The sequence below is a fragment of the Emys orbicularis genome, chromosome 1 (genome assembly GCF_028017835.1).
Source record: "Emys orbicularis isolate rEmyOrb1 chromosome 1, rEmyOrb1.hap1, whole genome shotgun sequence".
Classification (NCBI taxonomy): Eukaryota; Metazoa; Chordata; order Testudines; family Emydidae; genus Emys; species Emys orbicularis.
Window position 1 is genome coordinate 227,358,850 of NC_088683.1, and position 19,116 is coordinate 227,377,965.

Sequence of the window (19,116 nt, forward strand, 5' to 3'; positions counted from 1 at the left end):
ATAATCTCATTTGGATTTAAATATTCTGATTTGTTTTAAATAATTGATTTGTGTTCACTGTACTGCTAGCTCACATTTCAATTTCTCCAAAACTAGATGTTTTGGATCTATTGCTGCTCTCTGACGGCAGTATGTCTGTCAACACTATTAGTTTGACCTATTTTTAATTGTTGGCTGAGCTTTCAGTGACACTTGACAACCATTAAAGATGACTTTTTGTTGTTGTATGCAGTGTAGTTGTAGCTGTGTTGGTCCTAGCATATCAGAGAGACAAGGTTGGTGAGGTAATATCAATGTGGGACAAACTTCTGTTGGTGAGAGAGATGAGCTTTTGAGCTTACACTGAGCTGTGACACTCAGTACTGTCATGTGTTGGGTCACAGAAACTCCCTTGGGACTGCCACCTGATGTACTGAGACTACCTCTGAGCCCGTTTTCCCTGGCAGCTTGGGACTTCAGTACCCTGTCTTGTTGAGCCAGACACGCTAGCCTGCTGCAAATGCAGACCCAGGTTTGAACCACGTCCCCCAAAAGCTGAAAACTTAACTGAAAACAGCTTAAGAAGTGCTCCTGTCTCTAGCACCCAGATACCCAGTTCCCAATGGGATCCAAACCACATATAAATCCATTTTACTCTGTATAAAGCTTATACAGGGTAAACTCATAAATTGTTCACCCTCTATAACACTGATAGAGAGAGATGCACAGCTGTTTGCTCTCCCAGGAATTAATTACTTACTCTGGGTCAATTAATAAGCAAAACGTGATTTTTATTAAATATAAAAAGTAGGATTTAAGTGGTTCCAAGTAATAACAAACAGAACAAAGTGAATTGCCAAGCAAAATAAAACAAAAAACACGCAAGTCTAAGCCTAATACAGTAGGAAACTGAATACAGATAAATCTCACCCTCAGAGATGTTCCAATAAGCTTCTTTCACAGACTAGACTCCTTTCTAGTTTGGGCTCAATCCTTTCCCCTTGTACAGTCCTTGTTCCAGCTCAGGCGGTAGCTAAGGGATTTCTCAGGACTGCAGCCCCCTTTGTTCTGTTCCACCCCCCTTATATATCTTTTGCACAAGGCGGGAATCCTTTGTCCCTCTCTGGGTTCCCACCCCTCCTTCTAAATGGAAAAGCACCAGGTTAAAGATGGATTCCAGTTCAGGTGACAAGAACATATATCATTGTAAGACTTCATTACCCACTTGCCAGCACACACGTATACAGGAAAACTTACAAGTAAACAGAGCCATTTACAACCAATTGTCCTGGTTAATGGGAGCCATCAAGATTCCAAGCCACCATTAATGGCCCACTTTGCATAACTACAATAGGACCTCAGAGTTATATTGTATATTCCTAGTTTCAGATACAAGAATGATACATACATACAAATAGGATGAACACACTCTGTAGATTATAAGCTTTGTAATGATACCTTACAAGAGACCTTTTGCCTGAAGCATATTCCAGTTACATTATATTCACACTCATTAGCATATTTTCATAAAATCATACGGAGTGCAACGTCATAAGTACATTTCCCCGACCTGAAGAAGAGCTTTGTGTTGCTCGAAAGCTTCTCTCTCACCAACAGAAATTGGCCCAATAAAAGATATTAGCTCACCCAGCTTGTTTTTGTTGTCTCCTTTTCATATTAATTGTTAACTCCAATACTTTGTTCAAGTAGTTTTAAAATTCTATCATGGCATTTCCTGCTCACCTGTGCCTTTCACGTAGAAGATTAAATTATTCACATGGAAGAATGTCTTCCTGTTGGAGGTGGAAAGGTTCTTCCAAGTCTCTAAATATGGGTCCACGGAGATGTCAAATCTTAGACAAAGATGTTAAGAGTGAGATTTACAGCCCCAACGAGTGAGATTCAAGGCTCAAGAGTGAGACTTTCCAAGTGGTGTGTTAGGTCATTGCTTAAAACAGTGAGTCTCATCTTTGGTCCTTGGCGACATCCAGTAGTGCAGGTTTTTAATCCAACCAGCACTTCATAGTTTGTTTTAAAATGTACACTGCTTAATATTGCATATGAAATACTTAAATATCCTAATTCATATTAAAGTATAGAATTCTATATGCGATGCAAACCCAGTGGATTTTAATAAAAACAATTATTTGCTGGATGGAATAAAAACGTGGCCTGGATGGTTGGAGATCCCTGAAGACCAGAGTTAACAGCCCCATCATTTAGGCAAATGGTCTGTGGACAGAAAAAGACAAATATTCAAAAATAAACTGTTTTTATATAAGCCTAACCAAAAAACCCTTGTTTTATCAAAAGAACAATATGTTTATTTTGCGTATCACCTTGTCATAGTGATCATCCATTTGAAAAAAAAATTACAGAACAAATATTTGATTTGTATTTTATTGCTCATATTACATTTACAGCAAACTAAAATAATCAGATTCGAAAATAAATACATGCAAAATAAATTAATTAAATAATTAAAATAACACACAACAAAACAATACATCAAATTAATGTAAAATAAATAAATTGAATTGAATTGATTTGAAGCTAATAAACCACAGATAAAGGATTCAGATTCCACATTTCTTTTAATATCTAGCTTGATTTCACATTTTATTCATGTGTTTTGTTATATTGTCATGTGGCTCCTTTGCGGTTTTTCTTTTGGTGGCTCAAACTTGAAACATGGCTCAGGATTTGCCTGCTTCACTTGGATAAAAGGGGAAAACGTCCCATCTAATCCAGAAGACCAGTAGGGATTCTGACATTAAGTTATGCCCACATAGTGTACATCCTGTATACACACTGAGGGATATCTGATTTCTTCATCAACTGAGAATCAACAAACTCCTCTTGCAGCTTCTCTATCTCAGGTGAGATTGAACAAGTGCTGGTATCTGCCAACAATGTGCTCAGCCTGTTCAAAAGTGCAGTTTTCCCTAATATCAAATTCACAAAAGCTGCCATCTTTAACATTTCATCCTACAAATGAAGCTTCTCACGTACATACTTGGCTTCACTAGCATAGAATGCTCTAGCTCAGGAGTGGGCAAACTTTTTGGCCCGAGGGCCACATTGGGGTTGCTAAACTGTATGAAGGGCCGGGTAGGGAAGGCTGTGCCTCCTTAAACAGCCTGGCCCCTGCCCCCTATCTGCCCCTCCCACTTCCCGTCCCCTGACTGCCCCCTCCCAGGACCCCCTACCCTTAACTGCCCCCCAGAACCCCACCCCACTCTGCTCCTTATCCAACCCCCCTGCTCCCCGCCCCCTTACCATGAAGCTCAGAGCAGCAGGAGCTCATAGCCCCGCCGCCCAGCTGGAGCCAGCCACGCCGCTGCGCTGCCCGGCAGGAGCAGCGGACCAGAGTGCTGGCAGCACGGCGAGCTGAGGCTGCGGGGGAGGGGCTGGGGGCTAGCCTCCCTGACCGGGAGCTCAAGGGCCAGGCAGGATGGTCCCGTGGGCTGGATGTGGCCCGCAGGCTGTAGTTTGCCCACCTCTGCTCTTGCTGCACAGAAGAACTTCCGTTTTGCAAGAGGACTAATATCCTCTTGCAATCGATTCCAACTTTCCATACACCGTATTTTGTGATCAAACCTACAAATGCTGTTTGTCATCTCTTTCAGCACCTGAGTAAAAACATTTTAAATCTTTAAATCCTTACTCAAAATGAGTGAGATAATCTTAGGAATGTATGTGAGATTGAGATAGCATGCTAATGAGTGAGTCTCACATCCAGTGAGAGACTTGACATGTCTGGGTCCAGTCTTGTTCCCTTTGAAATCCATGGCAAGCTCCCCTTCCCCCTCCCCCCGCATTGAAATCAAAGGGAGTCTTTCCATTGACATCTATAGGCTTTAGATCAAGATCCATATAGGTGTATTGATTTAAATTACTGATTTTAATAATGATTTAAATCAGCAAGCAGGAAACCTTGATAGTTGATTTTAATCTTGTTTTGCATTTGTACTTTATTTAATTTAATTTAATTTTAATTTTTGATTTAATTTAATTTAATTTAATTTTTTTTAAAAATTACTTTTTCCCCCAGGAAATAAGTTGATTCTTATTGGTTGGTAACCATTAAAACATGTTGATTTGCAACTAAATATAGCCTCTATACTACATTTGGTCTCTCTCTCTCTCTCTCTCTCTCTCTCTCTCTCTCTCTCTCTAACCCGGATATATATATATATATTTTTTGCTAACCAAGAGGATACACTATGTCTATACACATTTATGTAAACAATTATTCAGATTCTTAATTTTTACATTTCTTATTATATTTGAAAATAGTGAAGGATGCATTTCATATTTACTAGATGATTAATTTTTTACTTAGAAACCAGGTGGGTGAGGTGATTTCTTTTGTTGGACCAACTTCTGTTGGTGAGAGAGACAAGCTTTTTACTTGCGATATGTGTCAAGCTCTGTTGGACAGAGATTAAAATTTAATTAAAATGCACAAAACCCAGCATTTAATGTTTCTGAAATTAGTTAAATAAAACTCCCTTATGTGCTGGATACATAAGAAAAAAGTTTATCAAAACATATTTTGCCTTTAAAACTACCAACTATTTAACAAAGGACTTATATGAAAGTTAGTAAATTGAACTGGTTGTTTCTGGTCATTATACCCTTCAGGATTTTAGAACTAGTAGATCTCATCCTTGCATATCTGGTTTTTATTCAGAGATTGAAAGGAAAAAACAAGCTTTTCTGCCTTTTCAGCTCCCAATTGGTTTATTAACTTTGAATTGAACTAGTCATTGACTGAACTAGTTGAATAAACTGAAATAAAGAAAATATTCTGTCTGCACTTGCAGAAGAGGCTACTGATGTCATAAGCTGGTTTAGCATTTCAACAAACCCTGTTTCCAGGTGCTTAGCCAGTGACTTCTAGCGGCTCAGTGGTTTGACTTTTTTTAAAGCTTGGTTGCAAAGATGAACTGCTTAATATTATTTTTTAAATTAATTTAAATTATTCTAATAGACTATAGTAAGTTTAGGCTTTCACATGAAGTTGTCATAATTTCAAATTTAATTTTAAATAGGTTTATTTTAATTTAAAAAAAAACCCTGTAATTAATTCAATTGAAATATAATCCAATTTTTTTATTTTTAAAAAATAATCTCTTTCTAGTCCTATTGGCTCCATATGAAAAGCTAAGTAAAACTGACTTTTCTCTTCAATATACCATGATTTTAATGGAAAAATTGGTTTAATAAGTAGTGAATACTGTTTAGTTAAGTCCAATACAGTTCAGTTTAATTTTATAAAGTGTTATAAAGTTATAAATATCATTGTGCACATTATTTTAATTAGCGATGGTTAAATGTTCATATTTTGGCTTCCTGTCCTAGACCCTAGCTATAAACTCTGGATTTTATTAAACATTACTGATAGGTATCCTGATAAATAGATTTCCATTTGTGTAAAAGTTTACTATGACATGTCCATTTACTTATAAATTCAGAGGGAAGAATTGTGTTGAGAATATTAAAATTACGTGGTTAAGCACTCTGCTCTACAGATGTCAATTGAGGTTGCAACCTCAACCTTGGTTGTGTTCCCTTGTGCATATGCGTTATGATATAGACTTTAATTATGTGATCTACTATTTTTAAAACTACAATATATCATCTGTTTTTCTACCACCTTAGCTGCAAGTGTATCATCTTGTTATACGTTTATATTTTTGAATAGTTACCCTATGGTGATTTCATTGTCACCATGGTCCAGTATATTTTATTTGCTTACATATTTTATATATTAATATTTATTATTTGTATTACTGTAGCAACTAGGGGCTAGATCTAAGGGGGACTTAGGTGTTGTAGCACCTAACTTTTAGATACCCTATTGCATAGTGGAATTCACAACCTCAAGTTAAGCACTTAGGCTCCCCATACAAAGCATAGGGTGAGTCAGGCATCTTAAAAAGGGATTCACAGAAGCCAGCATGCTGAGGGAGGGGACATTTAAGCTAGTCAGTGGGAAATGTTGTGGAGAGGTGTGTAGCCTAAGCTGCTTTCTTCAAAGGGCATTTTTAAATCAGCAGGTCTGGATGAGTTACATCCAAGAGTTTGAAAAGAACTGGCTGAGGAGCTCTCGGGACCATTAATGTTGATTTTCAGTAAGTCTTGGGACACCGGGGAAGTTCCAGAAGAATGGAGGAAAGCTGTTAGTGTATTGTATTGTAATGTAGTTAATGATTTTTAAAAGGGTAGATAGAATGACTTGAGTAATTATAGGCCTGACAGTTTGACATCGATCCCAGGCAAGTTGATGGGGCAGCTAAGACTCAATAAAAAAATTAAAGGGGAGGATGATATAATTAATGCCAATCAACATGGGTTTATGGAAAATAGATCCTGTCAAACTAACTTGATATCTTTCTTGGATTAGAGTACAAGTTTGGTTGAGAAATGTAATAGCATTGATATAATATACCAAGTCTTCTGTAAGGCATTTGACTTGGTACTGCATGACATTTCGATTTAAAAAAAAAAAAAAGTAGAAAGATATAAAACGGACATGGCACACATTAAATGGATTAAAAGATGGCTTAACTGATAGATTTCAAAATGTAATTGTAAATGGGGAATCATCATCGAACGGGTGTATTTCTAGTGGCGTCCTGCAAGGATCGGTTCTTGGTCCCTACACTATTTAACATTTTTACCAGTGACCTGGAAGAAAAATAAAATAATCTCTGATAAAGTTTGCAGATGACACAAAAAATCCGGGCGGGAGGAATAATGAAGAGGACAGGTCACTGATACAGAGTGATTGCCTTTGAAGTAATTCCACTTTTTATAAAATATTAAATGTTAATGGGGCCTGAGAGAGTGGGTGTGACTCTATAGCATGGTGGTTAGGGCACTCACCTGGGAGGGGAAACCTGGGTTCCAGTTTCTGCTCCGATGAATATTTAATTACACTTCTACCCCGATATAACGTGACCCGATATAACACTAATTCAAATATAACGCGGTAAAGCAGTGCTCCGTGGGGGCGGGGCTGTGCACTCCGGCGGATCAATGCAAGTTCAATATAACGCAGTTTCACCTATAACGCGGTAAGATTTTTGGCTCCCGAGGACAACATTATATCGGGGTAGAGGTGTATTTATAAGAAGTGGAACAGTTTCAACAGAAGAGAGACCCACCCCAGAATACCCCATAACCCAGTGGTTAGGGTGCTCTGGTGGGAGACCTGCGTTCAAGTCCCTGCTTTACATCAGGCAGAGAGGGGGAGTTTAAAGCTGGGTCTCCCACACCCTGGGTGAGTGCTTTGACCACTGGGCTGTTGAGTAAAAGGCAGGCATCCTTCCCGCTCCCTCCGGTTGTGTGGAGTTAGGTGTGCTCCGAGATACCTACTGAATCTGGCCCCTCTGGTGAGATAGACAGTATAATACCTAGTTTGAGAATCCTGCTGTGAGTTAGGAGCTGAGCAGTGTCGGGACTTAGGCAGTTGTATGCGTGCCCAGCAGCAGAAATTTAGGTAGTTAGGGGCTTTAGGCACCTCCAGGATAGGTGGGAGCTAAGCAGTGGTTTTGTGAATGCCAGTGACATCCAAGTGTTAGACTTAGGTGCCTAAAGGGGTAGTTAGGCACCCAAGACCCCCAGGTGGATCTAGCTCTAGTAGGCCTAGTTATGGACCAGGACCCCATTGTGCTAGTCACTGTATGAGCAGAACAAAAGATGGTCTGTGTCCCAATCTAAGTCTGAAAGATGAGGCAACAGATGGGTATGGACAGACCGATGGGGGAGTACAATGAGACAATATTGGTCAGCGTGATGGACAGTGGTCTGTTGCCTAACCATAGTCAAGTGTCTTGCAGGCATCAAGGAGAATTCTGAGGAGGGATTTGAAGGTGGTTAATGACATAGCTTTGTGGATGTTTACAAGGCGTGCCTCCCAAGCATGAGGGACAGCCTGGGAGGTGATTTACAATTTAACAAGGGGGCGATGAATAACATCTTTTCTTTCTATCGTAGTTGTGTTAATAATTTTGAAAGCATCTTTTCAACAAGCAGAAAATACTTTCTTGGGTGTATTTCAGGAGCTGAGACAGTTAACTACGAATCTGAGTGAGAGTTGAACTTTGGGGAGCTGTATATGTCACCAAATATTGTTTTATACTTAATCTGTAGTATCTTGTGTCCTGTAAGTATGGTTTACTGGGTACTTTATGTATTAATGACTTTCACAGGTTCTGGCATGCTTAAGAATGCTGCATATTACGGGCCCTGCTCCTGCATTAAGATCCATGAGGGCAGACCCTCACATTCATGTGCATTCATGAAGTAATTGGGACACCATGCAGGCACAAGGGCACACCCTGACGGATCTGATTGCAGGATTGATGCCTAAGCTTACAGCACAAAACAATGTGAAGAACATGTTACAAAAATACATAATCATGAAATCAGTTTGTATCATATAATGCATGTATACAGGAGAGCAGAGTTAAGGCTGCATATGCAATCTTAGCAATATCATTTCTAGGGATATCATTGATTAAAAATTAATTGCAATTAATTGCAAGATTTTTAAAAAATCACAATTAATGGCAGTTTTAATTGCACTCTTCAACAATAATAAAATACCATTTATTTAAATATTTGTGGATGTTTTCCACATTCTGCACTGCTTTGGATTGTTATCAAGCCGAACCCATCATCAGCATGGAAACATGTCCTCTGGAATGGTGGCCGAAGCATACGAATGTGTAGCATATTTGGCACGTAAATACCTTGCAGTGCTGGCTGCAAAAGTGTCATGCGAACTCCTGTTCTCACTTTCAGGTGACATTGTAAATAAGAAATGAACAGCATTATCTCCCATACATGTAAACAAACTTTTTTTTTTTTTAGCGATTGGTTGAACAAGAAGTAGGACTGAGTGGACTTGTAGATGCTAAAGTTTTACATTATTTTATTTTTGAGTGAAGTTATGTAGAAAAAGAATAATTCTACACTTGTAAGTTGCACTTTCACAATAGAGATTGCACTACAATACTTGTATGAGGTGAATTGAAAAATACTTTTTCATCTGTTTATCTTTTTACAGTGAAAATATTTGTAATAAAAATGACAGTATAAAGTGAGCACTGTACACTTTGTATTCTGTGTTTTAATAGAAATCAATATAATTGAAAATGTAGAAAAACATCCAAAATATTCATAATAAATTTCAGTTGGTATTCTATTATTGTTTATTAGTGCAATTAAAACTGTGATTAATCGCAATTAATTTTTTTAATCAAGTTAATTTGTTTTGAGTTAATTGCTTGAGTTAACTGTGATTAGTTGACAGCCCTAATCATTTCCTGACTGAGTGCTTTACCATGCAGGTTTAACATTCTACTATTTTAGGGTTTTCCTCTGCATTTCTTACACGCAAAATAAAAAATACATAAAATAAAAGCAGGAAAAAGTTATACCAAAAAAAAATGGAGCTTCATTCTTCAAGACTTTGAATATCTGCTACCTTGCAAAAAATTGCAATAGCATTTGTAAATGACATAATGTGAAATTATTTAGCTACCCATATCACCTTTATACCCTCTTCAATGTACTTTAATAGGTCCACAGAGAGAAGTCCTCCTCTAGCACATCATAGGATCTCTGTAATAGAGAGCCTCTCTCCTGTGAACTTTTAAGTCTTGATGCTAAGGTGCATCAAAGCATTGCATACCTTACAAAAGGGACCATCTCTTAGTCTTTTCCCACTTGACAAGGTCTGCAGAAGCTGAATAAAGGCCTGAAGCCCTTGCATCAGCCCTTACAAAGTGCAAAGGAGCCCTACCTGAACCCCTGCTGCATCGAGGTCCTGGGTGCCATTGCTACAAATGCCGTACACTTTTACAAAGTTTTCATTTCATAGTTTTATTAGCCCCTAACATCTGCACAGCAAATCCTTCCATGGCTGCACACTGTATTTTTAAAAATTGACTGCATATAATAGATATGTGATTTTTTTTTTTAAAGGTTTATAATCTTGTCCAATGAAAACCAGTTTCTTATAAAACAGTGAGAGATGCTACTTCTCTATTACAACTATATCCAGAGAAAATTTAGCATTTCAAACAGGGTGAATAAAAATCAATGATTTTTTTTTTTAAATTGGTTTTTATTTAAATCGGATTTTTTTGATAAAATGCTTTTTGAGGAAAAAACCTATCTAAAGATAGTTTTAATTAAGATCCATTATAGCTCAAAGATATCTCATCATGGAATAGGGATTATAAATTCTAATTCTATAGTATGAAACAATATATTCATACAATATTTAAGAAAAGTTTTGTAAATGAGTTCCAATGGTCTGGATTAGGGACCCAATTTTATGGGGTTCCACAGGCTTCTGTATAGATTATTTAGGTTAATCTTTCTATCTACCCAATGGAACTCAGTGCTCAGTCTAGAAGATACCATCAGAGATGCTTAGTTTTGCAGTTCTCAAACTGGATTTGTGTCTCCAGAGTTAACATGCTTGTTAACAGCAAAAATGTTTTTAAATAAATAATATATAGAGGTGAGAAATAACAGACCTCAACTCTATTGTCCTGCAAATTTGTGTATACAGAGTCAATCCCTTACCTCTCTCTAAAAGTGCAAAGTTTCAAAAAGTTCAATGAATAGAAGATTGTTGGGGATGGAATAGTTCTGGACAAGGAAAAGAAGTCTGGAAATAAATGTGAGAAGGGAGGGACATATGCTTGTTTTGTTAAAATATTATATGTTTGCTGTTGAAGAAAAAATTTAGAATACTTAACATTGTTGTTTTAGTTAAATAAAATAATTTAAATGTCTGTCTGGTGATGTTCTCCTTCTAATACAGCATGGCAAGAAAATCCTCCAAATATTAACGATTAACCTGTTGAATTGGAGATAGTTCACCTCCCTAAATATCTGCTTCAATTATGTTTGGTAAATGAAATAACCAAACAATCATTCATTTTCTGATATATCTGTAAAACTCATCTGAAAAGTTTTCAAAATGAATCAGTGTTTAAAAATGTATAGTGTGTACCTTCTAAAAGTGAAACCTACATCTATCTGAGTTGTGAAGAATACGGTATGTATTAAGGTTATAACGATCAACAAGAATGCACTTTTATGTAGAAAACCACGATTAAATCAAATCTTTCTGACTAGTGATTTAAATCAAATTCACCCTAATTTCAAACCATGGGCAGTTTGATTCATGTGCTGTTCAAAAATTCCGGTACTTTTAAATGGGAAAGGTGCATTGTTCACCACCTCCTTCCCACCTGCACTCAGAACTGGCTGAACTGTTTATGCCCAAACTTAAAAACAAAAGTGGGAAATTTCCATCCAAATGGTGAAATTTTCATCAAGTTGAAGGACCAAAAATGGGATTAGAATGGAAACTATGTGCAACTTTAATTGCTGCAATTGTTGCAGCTACTACTGTAATGATAATTTTAGTAAGAAAATGGTTTAAAATTTAACTGCACATTGACTAGCCAAGTACAATACATTTTAATTTCACGGTGTGTCTTTAATACATCTCACAACACACAGCAGTTACAGCAATAATTTCAGTACAAGTTTGATAGTAGGTGGGAATATTGGGGCGGGGGTGGCAGGGCAGACAGAGCCTCAAGACTGATATTTTGTCTTTATTGTCTGTAAGCCATTCCAGGTGATAGTCATGATTCCTGAACATGCTGTGTTGAGAAACGTTGTGTACTAATTAGACAGAAACAAAAAACTCAGGAGAGTGACTGGCATGGGAATTTTACAAAAATATCTTTATCTTTGCTAACAACTCCTGTATATGTGCTGCTTGTTGACTCTGAACTCTCTTTGAATCAGCTCTGTTTTCACAGTGACCAGGGCTACCATATTTGCACAATCAAAAAAGAGGACATGGGGAGGAGGAGCCCTGCTCTAGCCCCGCCCCTGCCCTGTCCCGCCCCATCCACTCCCTCCCACTTCCCACCCCCTGACTGCCCCCCTCAGAACCTCCAACCCCCCCCCACTCCTTGTCCCCTGACTGCCCCTTCCTGGGACCCCTGCCACTAACTGCCCCCTAGGACCCCGCCCCCTAGGACCCCACCCCCTATCTAAGCCTCCCTGCTTCTTTTCCCCTGACTGTCCCCTCCTGAGAACCCCCCACCCTAACTGCCCCCCAGGACCCTACCTGTCCCCTGACTGCCCCGACCCTTATCCACACCCCCACCCCATATTCACACCCCCGCCCCCAGACAGACCCCCGGGACTCCCATGCCCTATCCAACTGCTCCCCGCCCAGTGACAGGACCCCCAGAACTCCCGAGCCATCCAACCCCCTCTGTTCCCTGCCTGCCTTGACCCCCTCCACACCCTTGCCCCCCTGACAGCTCCCCCAGAACCCCTGACCCGTCTGACCCCCCCGCTCCCTGTCCCTGACTGTCCCAACCCCTCTCCACACCCCTGCCCCCTGACAGCCCCCCCGAACTCCCGACCCATCCAACCCCCCCCCCCGTCCCCTGACCAGGGCCGACTTTAACAAGAGCCCAGGAATCGGGCTGTGCTCTGGCCGGAGTCGCGGGGCTAGGGGCCGGGCCGGCCGCCCTAGGGCCCGAGCCGGACCGGAGCCGCTGGGGCCTGCGAGCTCGGCCAGAACTGAGCCGCTGGGGGCCGGGGGTGCTCGGCCGGCACTGCTCGGCCGGAACTGGGGCCGGTGCCCCAGGGCCCGAGCTGGGCCGGGGCCGGAGGTGCTCGGCCGGGGCCGGAGGTGCTCGGCCAGGGCCGGGCCGGCCGCCCTGGGGCCCGAGCCGGGCCAGAGCCACTGGGGTTGGGCTGGCGCTCGGCCGGAACCGGAGCCGCTGGGGCCGGGGCCGGGCTGGTGCGCTCGGCCGGAACAGGGGCCGGTGCCCTGGGGCCCGAGCCGGGCCGGAGCCACTGGGGCTGGCCGGGGCCGGACTGGGCCGCGCCGCGCCTCCCCGGAGCCCTCCTCCTCGCGTCCCCCCTCCCCAGCTTACCTGCTGCTGCCCGCCTGCCCCTGCTTCTTTTCAGACTTCCCGCGAAGATCTGATTCGCGGGAAGCAGGGGAGGGGGAGGAGCAGGGGGGCGGAGCGTTCAGGGGAGGGGAGGAGGGGGAAGACAGCTGTGGGGCCGGGGGCATGCTAAGGCTGCAGGGGATGGGGGGAGCCGAGAAGGGGCTTTGGCTGCCAAGCGGCGCCGCTTTTCGATCTATAAATAGCTGACCAGGGGGAAATCCCGGACATTTTTAGAAATCCCCCCCCGGACGGCTGTTTATAGATCGAAAAGCCGGACATGTCCGGGGAAATCCGGACATATGGTAGCCCTAACAGTGACCTAGTAGTACCAGTTGGGTTCTGCTTGAACTACCCATGTTGCTTTATCACACCATACAAAACAAAACAACCCTTCTGCTGTATGTAGTTCTTAGTGCTGCTAGTATGCTGTCCCCAAGGATTCTAAACCTGTACATAAGCAGGTAGCTGTTCTTGGGGTCTGGCTGATTACTTGTGTCCCCTTGTTGAAACCAAGAGAGAGAACTGCTGCATTTGTTAACAACTGCATTAGAAGAAAGAGAACAACTGGGTGATACTCTGTGTCTCACCTTCTGTTCCTTGCTGTTCTCCATGTAGATATTTCTTTAGAGAGAGATCCAGGGAGAGAGAGAAGTGAGAGAACTAGGAGACTAATTTGAGGAACTTTGAACAGTCGGGTATATTGAATGCTGTGGGTTGATCTTTCTTGTCTGGTATCATGCTGCTTTCATGTCTTAATGTACTCTGTAACTGCTGTGAATATGTCTGAGAGTGGAACTGTAAGTTCACGATCCCCATTGTTATACTTCGCACTTCTGTAAAGTATTTTGGGATCTCAGAGTTTTACAAATATTAAGTTAAGCTCACAATACATGAGGGAGGGAGGAAAATACAGTTTCCCCTATTTACAAATGGGGAAACTGAGGTCCAAAGATCTTATGGAACTTACTCAAAGCCACACAGTAATTAAGTGGCAGAGCAGAGAAGAGAACACACATCTCTTGGCTCCTTGTTCTGTGCTTTCTTCACTAAGTGTTTATTCCTAAATTTTAAAATGTAGGACATTTTTCACTGGTAAGATTTCTCCCCGCCCACGGTTTTCTTGGATTCTCCATGTGCCTAATGCTCCGCTGTCAATGGAACTGAAGTCAATGGAGTTGCACTCATTTTATTTTTAACTTTTCTGGTTTTGTTGTGACGTGAAGTGGATTTCAAAGCATTTGCCTCTTGTCTCTTTCCCTCTACCTTTCTCACAAGAGCAGGATTAAGAAAATAGCAGTAGAGAAGACAGTATATTGGATGGATGGGGTTTATAGCTCCTTGTTTATTATACATTGTCCCTCTTGCATTGTAGAGTGGACCCACTTCACGCTCATTGAAGCTGTGTTGGATGGATAATTACTGAAGCCACAATTCTTCTAAACATATACAGTATATCTTTCCTTCTTCACCCCATGACTTTTGTAAAATCTTTTTTTCCTGCTGGACTGCAGCATTGAAGGAGCTTCTTTTCACTCGTCCTTCTCTTGTACCAAGACTTGCATTACATTATTAGAGGACTTCCCATGTTGTTCTCTTGCTCTTTGAGCAAGTCCTGATAGGCCTTAAGAGAAGCATTAAGGACCCTAAGTATACTTTTATTTATTTATTTATTTATTTATTTATTTATATAATTACCTTAGCACCTAGGAGCCCCCAGTCATGGACCAGGATCCCATTCTGCTAGGTGCTGTACAAACGCACAACAAAACGACAGTCCCCCTTCCAAAGAGATTAACATTAAATGATTACATCTTTGTGGTAGTAAGAAATTTTGAAACAAAACATCATTTCATACTGAAAAATCCAAATGTTTCATTTTATTTGATGTGAAATGTTTTATTAGTTTTTTCGGATTTTATTAGTTTTCTTTCCCCAACTAAAACAATTAGATGAAATTGACACAAATTTGCATTTCCCCGCGAAATAAATTGTGTTGTGAAAAATTTTCACCAGCTCTGTTCTTGGGAGTAAAATAAGACCTGTTGAACCTGTCTAAAACTGGACAGCTTGCATGAAGAGTACATGTGCACAGTGAGTGTGAGTGAGCTGCTGACCTAGTAAATGCTGATCAGAGGAGATAGTGTAAGAGGAGAGACTGGATATGTAGTTGAGACGAAGGCCTTTTCTACAACTCCAGTAGCTAAACTTCCAAATTTAGAAAACATCTGAGGGATTCCTGGAGTTTGTAAGTGTACCTGGATTTGAGGCTTAATGTCTTCGTGTTCATTTTACATGCATATTAATCTTTCTGTTTTATACAAGTCAATTCACGTTGAAGATCCAGGGAAGACACACTTTTATAGCAATCACACAAAAAGATCATAAGTAAATAAATAAAAAAAGAGAGAGATTCACATGGTTTTATCAGTAGTATCCAGTGCTGCACTGATTTCTTATTCTCTTAGGCCACTACCGGCTAAATCGGCACCGCTGCGATTGATTCAGTAGATCGACTTACAGCGTTAGTGTAGACCAGCCCTTAGAAATGTCAAAAGCATTTATTCTTGAGTCACCCAATATTGATTATAAAATACCATGGCAACTGACGTACTTCAGTCTGTCAAATCAGTCAACAGTTACCACTTCGTAAGTGCTGATATTCATATAATGAGGATCTTTATCTTCAGAAAAAAGTCTTTTTTATTTGCAGCCTCTAACTTTTGCACAGTCCTGAACGTATTCTAAACAGAATGTATTTATTAGGATACAGCCCAGAAATCATCAATGTCACACAATACTTTTTATTAGTGTAAGTGAAGAAAAATAAACTGACATTTTTATGAAAGAACTGAGGAAGGTCAACTGCATTAAAATATATTTATTTAAAAAAAATTCAAATAGTCATCTGCTGTGTATTCTATACCTCAGACAAGGGAAACTTTCTCCTAAAGCCTGGGATGGGAAAATTTAAAAGCTAAGCCTTCTAGTGAAGGTAAAATTGCCTTTCAAATTTTGTCTGTATGGGACTACCCCCTGGCTTATTTATTTTTTTTTTTTTTTAATAAAGACCAGCATTCCAAACTGGAAAAAAGAGAATCAGCAATTATATGACTTTTCTCATTCATTTGTCCTAAGGAGCATTTCTAGTACTGTCAATGAATATTTTTGTAGAGTAAACATCATGCTGACTGCATGGAATGGAAGTCTAGGGGCATTTGGACAATATTTATGAAGACACACCTGATTTGTGTGTGTGCATTTGAGGAGATTTAATATTCCAGGTTATAAGTAAACAAATTACTCATGAAGTGAAGAAATGTATTGACATTTTTTTCATATGGCATATGGTATGGTTCCTGCATTGCAAGGCATCTGAACAAGACATTTCCTTATTTATGACAGAGGGAGCTGTATTTTAATTGGTTTCTATCACTCTACCTCCATCATCCCCACATGCAAAATGCTGTTACTATTCTTTGTTTTGGTAAGTGGTTCTTTAACCAAAAGAGGGTGGGTAGGATGTTTCAGCAGTTAAATTACAGAAAGTTTTCTCTTTCCCTCTCAGTTCCGCAACAAAGTCCAAATATAGCTGTTTGTTTAGCAAGCAATATTCCAAAACTGAATCTTCCCATTTACCTGGCTGCATTTAAATCAACACCCTAAATTTAGATTAGTGCGCAAGTATGCCATTAAAAATATATATATCTACAGAAGATGACCCTACTGATGCACTGATATTTAAAAAAGAGAGAGAGAGCAAGCAGCAGCAGCAGTAGTAGTATTCTTACTTGAATATCCCATTGTATCAATTTACATCAAAAGACAAAAGTATTTGGAAGGAATAATATGCTCTATGGTCCTCTGAAAAATTCTGAATATTGGTCTCTTTTGTAAATTGATCCTAGGCACATTTATTAGGGATTACAAACATTCAAAAAGTTTTTAATAGTGCTCATTTATAACAGTGCAGTACTGCTTCATCTTCAGTGCTGTCCCATGGCGTGTGTTCAGGGGCACAGTGTAGCTGGGTTGTTTGTTCAGGAAGCCTCATTTTATTTAAATTTTCATCTAAACGTTTCACTCTGTTCTTTCATCTCCATCTCCAGGGGAGAGAAATAGGAGGAGAAGATGTCAGGTGGCTTTCAGTTACATGCCTCAGAATGAAGATGAGCTGGAGTTAAAAGTTGGTGACATCATTGAAGTGATGGGAGAAGTAAGTAACTCTTATGTACTGTGTAGACACACAGTCTTCATTTGCTTTGTACATGCTGACCTTTCAGAGGGTAATATGTTTTAAAACGATTCAAAAGAGAGTTTTTTACTGTTCTTTTGTTTGTTATATCAGTTTAGATTTTTTTCCCCTTTATTCATAGATTCATAGATTATAGGACTGGAAGGGACCTCGAGAGGTCATCGAGTCCAGTCCCCTGCCCGCATGGCAGGACCAAATACTGTCTAGACCATCCCTGATAGACATTTATCTAACCTACTCTTAAATATCTCCAGAGATGGAGATTCCACAACCTCCCTAGGCAATTTATTCCAGTGTTTAACCACCCTGACAGTTAGGAACTTTTTCCTAATGTCCAACCTAGACCTCCCTTGCTGCAGTTTAAGCCCATTGCTTCTTGTTCTATCCTTAGAGGCTAAGGTGAACAAGTTTTCTCCCTCCTCCTTATGACATCCTTTTAGATACCTGAAAACTGCTATCATGTCCCCTCTCAGTCTTCTCTTTTCCAAACTAAACAAACCCAATTCCTTCAGCCTTCCTTCATAGGTCATGTTCTCAAGACCTTTAATCATTCTTGTTGCTCTTCTCTGGACCCTTTCCAATTTCTCCACATCTTTCCTGAAATGCGGTGCCCAGAGTAGAGCGGAAGAATGACTTCTCGTGTCTTGCTCACAACACACCTGTTAATACATCCCAGAATCATGTTTGCTTTTTTTGCAACAGCATCACACTGTTGACTCATATTTAGCTTGTGGTCCACTATAACCCCAAGTTCCCTTTCTGCCGTACTCCTTCCTAGACAGTCTCTTCCCATTCTGTATGTGTGAAACTGATTTTTTCTTCCTAAGTGGAGCACTTTGCATTTGTCTTTGTTAAACTTCATCCTGTTTAACTCAGACCATTTCTCCAATTTGTCCAGATCATTTTGAATTATGACCCTGTCCTCCAAAGCAGTTGCAATCGCTCCCAGTTTGGTATCATCCGCAAACTTAATAAGCGTACTTTCTATGCCAATATCTAAGTCGTTAATGAAGATATTGAACAGAGCTGGTCCCAAAACAGACCCCTGCGGAACCCCACTCGTTATGCCTTTGCAGCAGGATTGGGAACCATTAATAACAACTCTCTGAGTACGGTTATCCAGCCAGTTATGCACCCACCTTATAGTAGCCCCATCTAAATTGTATTTGCCTAGTTTATCGATAAGAATATCATGCGAGATCGTATCAAATGCCTTACTAAAGTCTAGGTATACCACATCCACCGCTTCTCCCTTATCCACAAGACTCGTTATCCTATCGAAAAAAGCTATCAGATTGGTTTGACATGATTTGTTCTTTACAAATCCATGCTGGCTGTTCCCTATCACCTTACCACCTTCCAAGTGTTTGCAGATGATTTCCTTAATTACTTGCTCCATTATCTTCCCTGGCACAAAAGTTAAACTAACTGGTCTGTAGTTTCCTGGGTTGTTTTTATTTCCCTTTTTATAGATGGGCACTATATTTGCCCTTTTCCAGTCTTCTGGAATCTCTCCCATCTCCCATGATTTTCCAAAGATAATAGCTAGAGGCTCAGATACCTCTTCTATTAGCTCCTTGAGTATTCTAGGATGCATTTCATCAGGCCCTGGTGACTTGCAGGCATCTAACTTTTCTAAGTGATTTTTAACTTGTTCTTTTTTTATTTTATCTGCTAAACCTACCCCCTTCCCATTAGCATTCACTATGTTAGGCAATCCTTCAGACTTCTCGGTGAAGACCGAAACAAAGAAGTCATTAAGCATCTCTGCCATTTCCAAGTTTCCTGTTACTGTTTCTCCCTCTTCACTAAGCAGTGGGCCTACCCTGTCTTTGGTCTTCCTCTTGCTTCTAATGTATTGAT

The 19,116-nt window shown here is 40.2% G+C and overlaps 1 protein-coding gene across 1 annotated transcript in view; it reads left to right on the forward strand.

The window, feature by feature from the left end:
• SH3KBP1 (SH3 domain containing kinase binding protein 1) overlaps positions 1-19,116 on the forward strand; it is a 368,936-nt gene that overhangs the window by 169,853 nt on the left and 179,967 nt on the right. Inside the window, exon 4 of the mRNA XM_065400133.1 lies at positions 17,108-17,214. Coding sequence (XP_065256205.1) covers positions 17,108-17,214 — 107 coding nt within the window. The remainder of the gene's footprint in view (positions 1-17,107; positions 17,215-19,116) is intronic.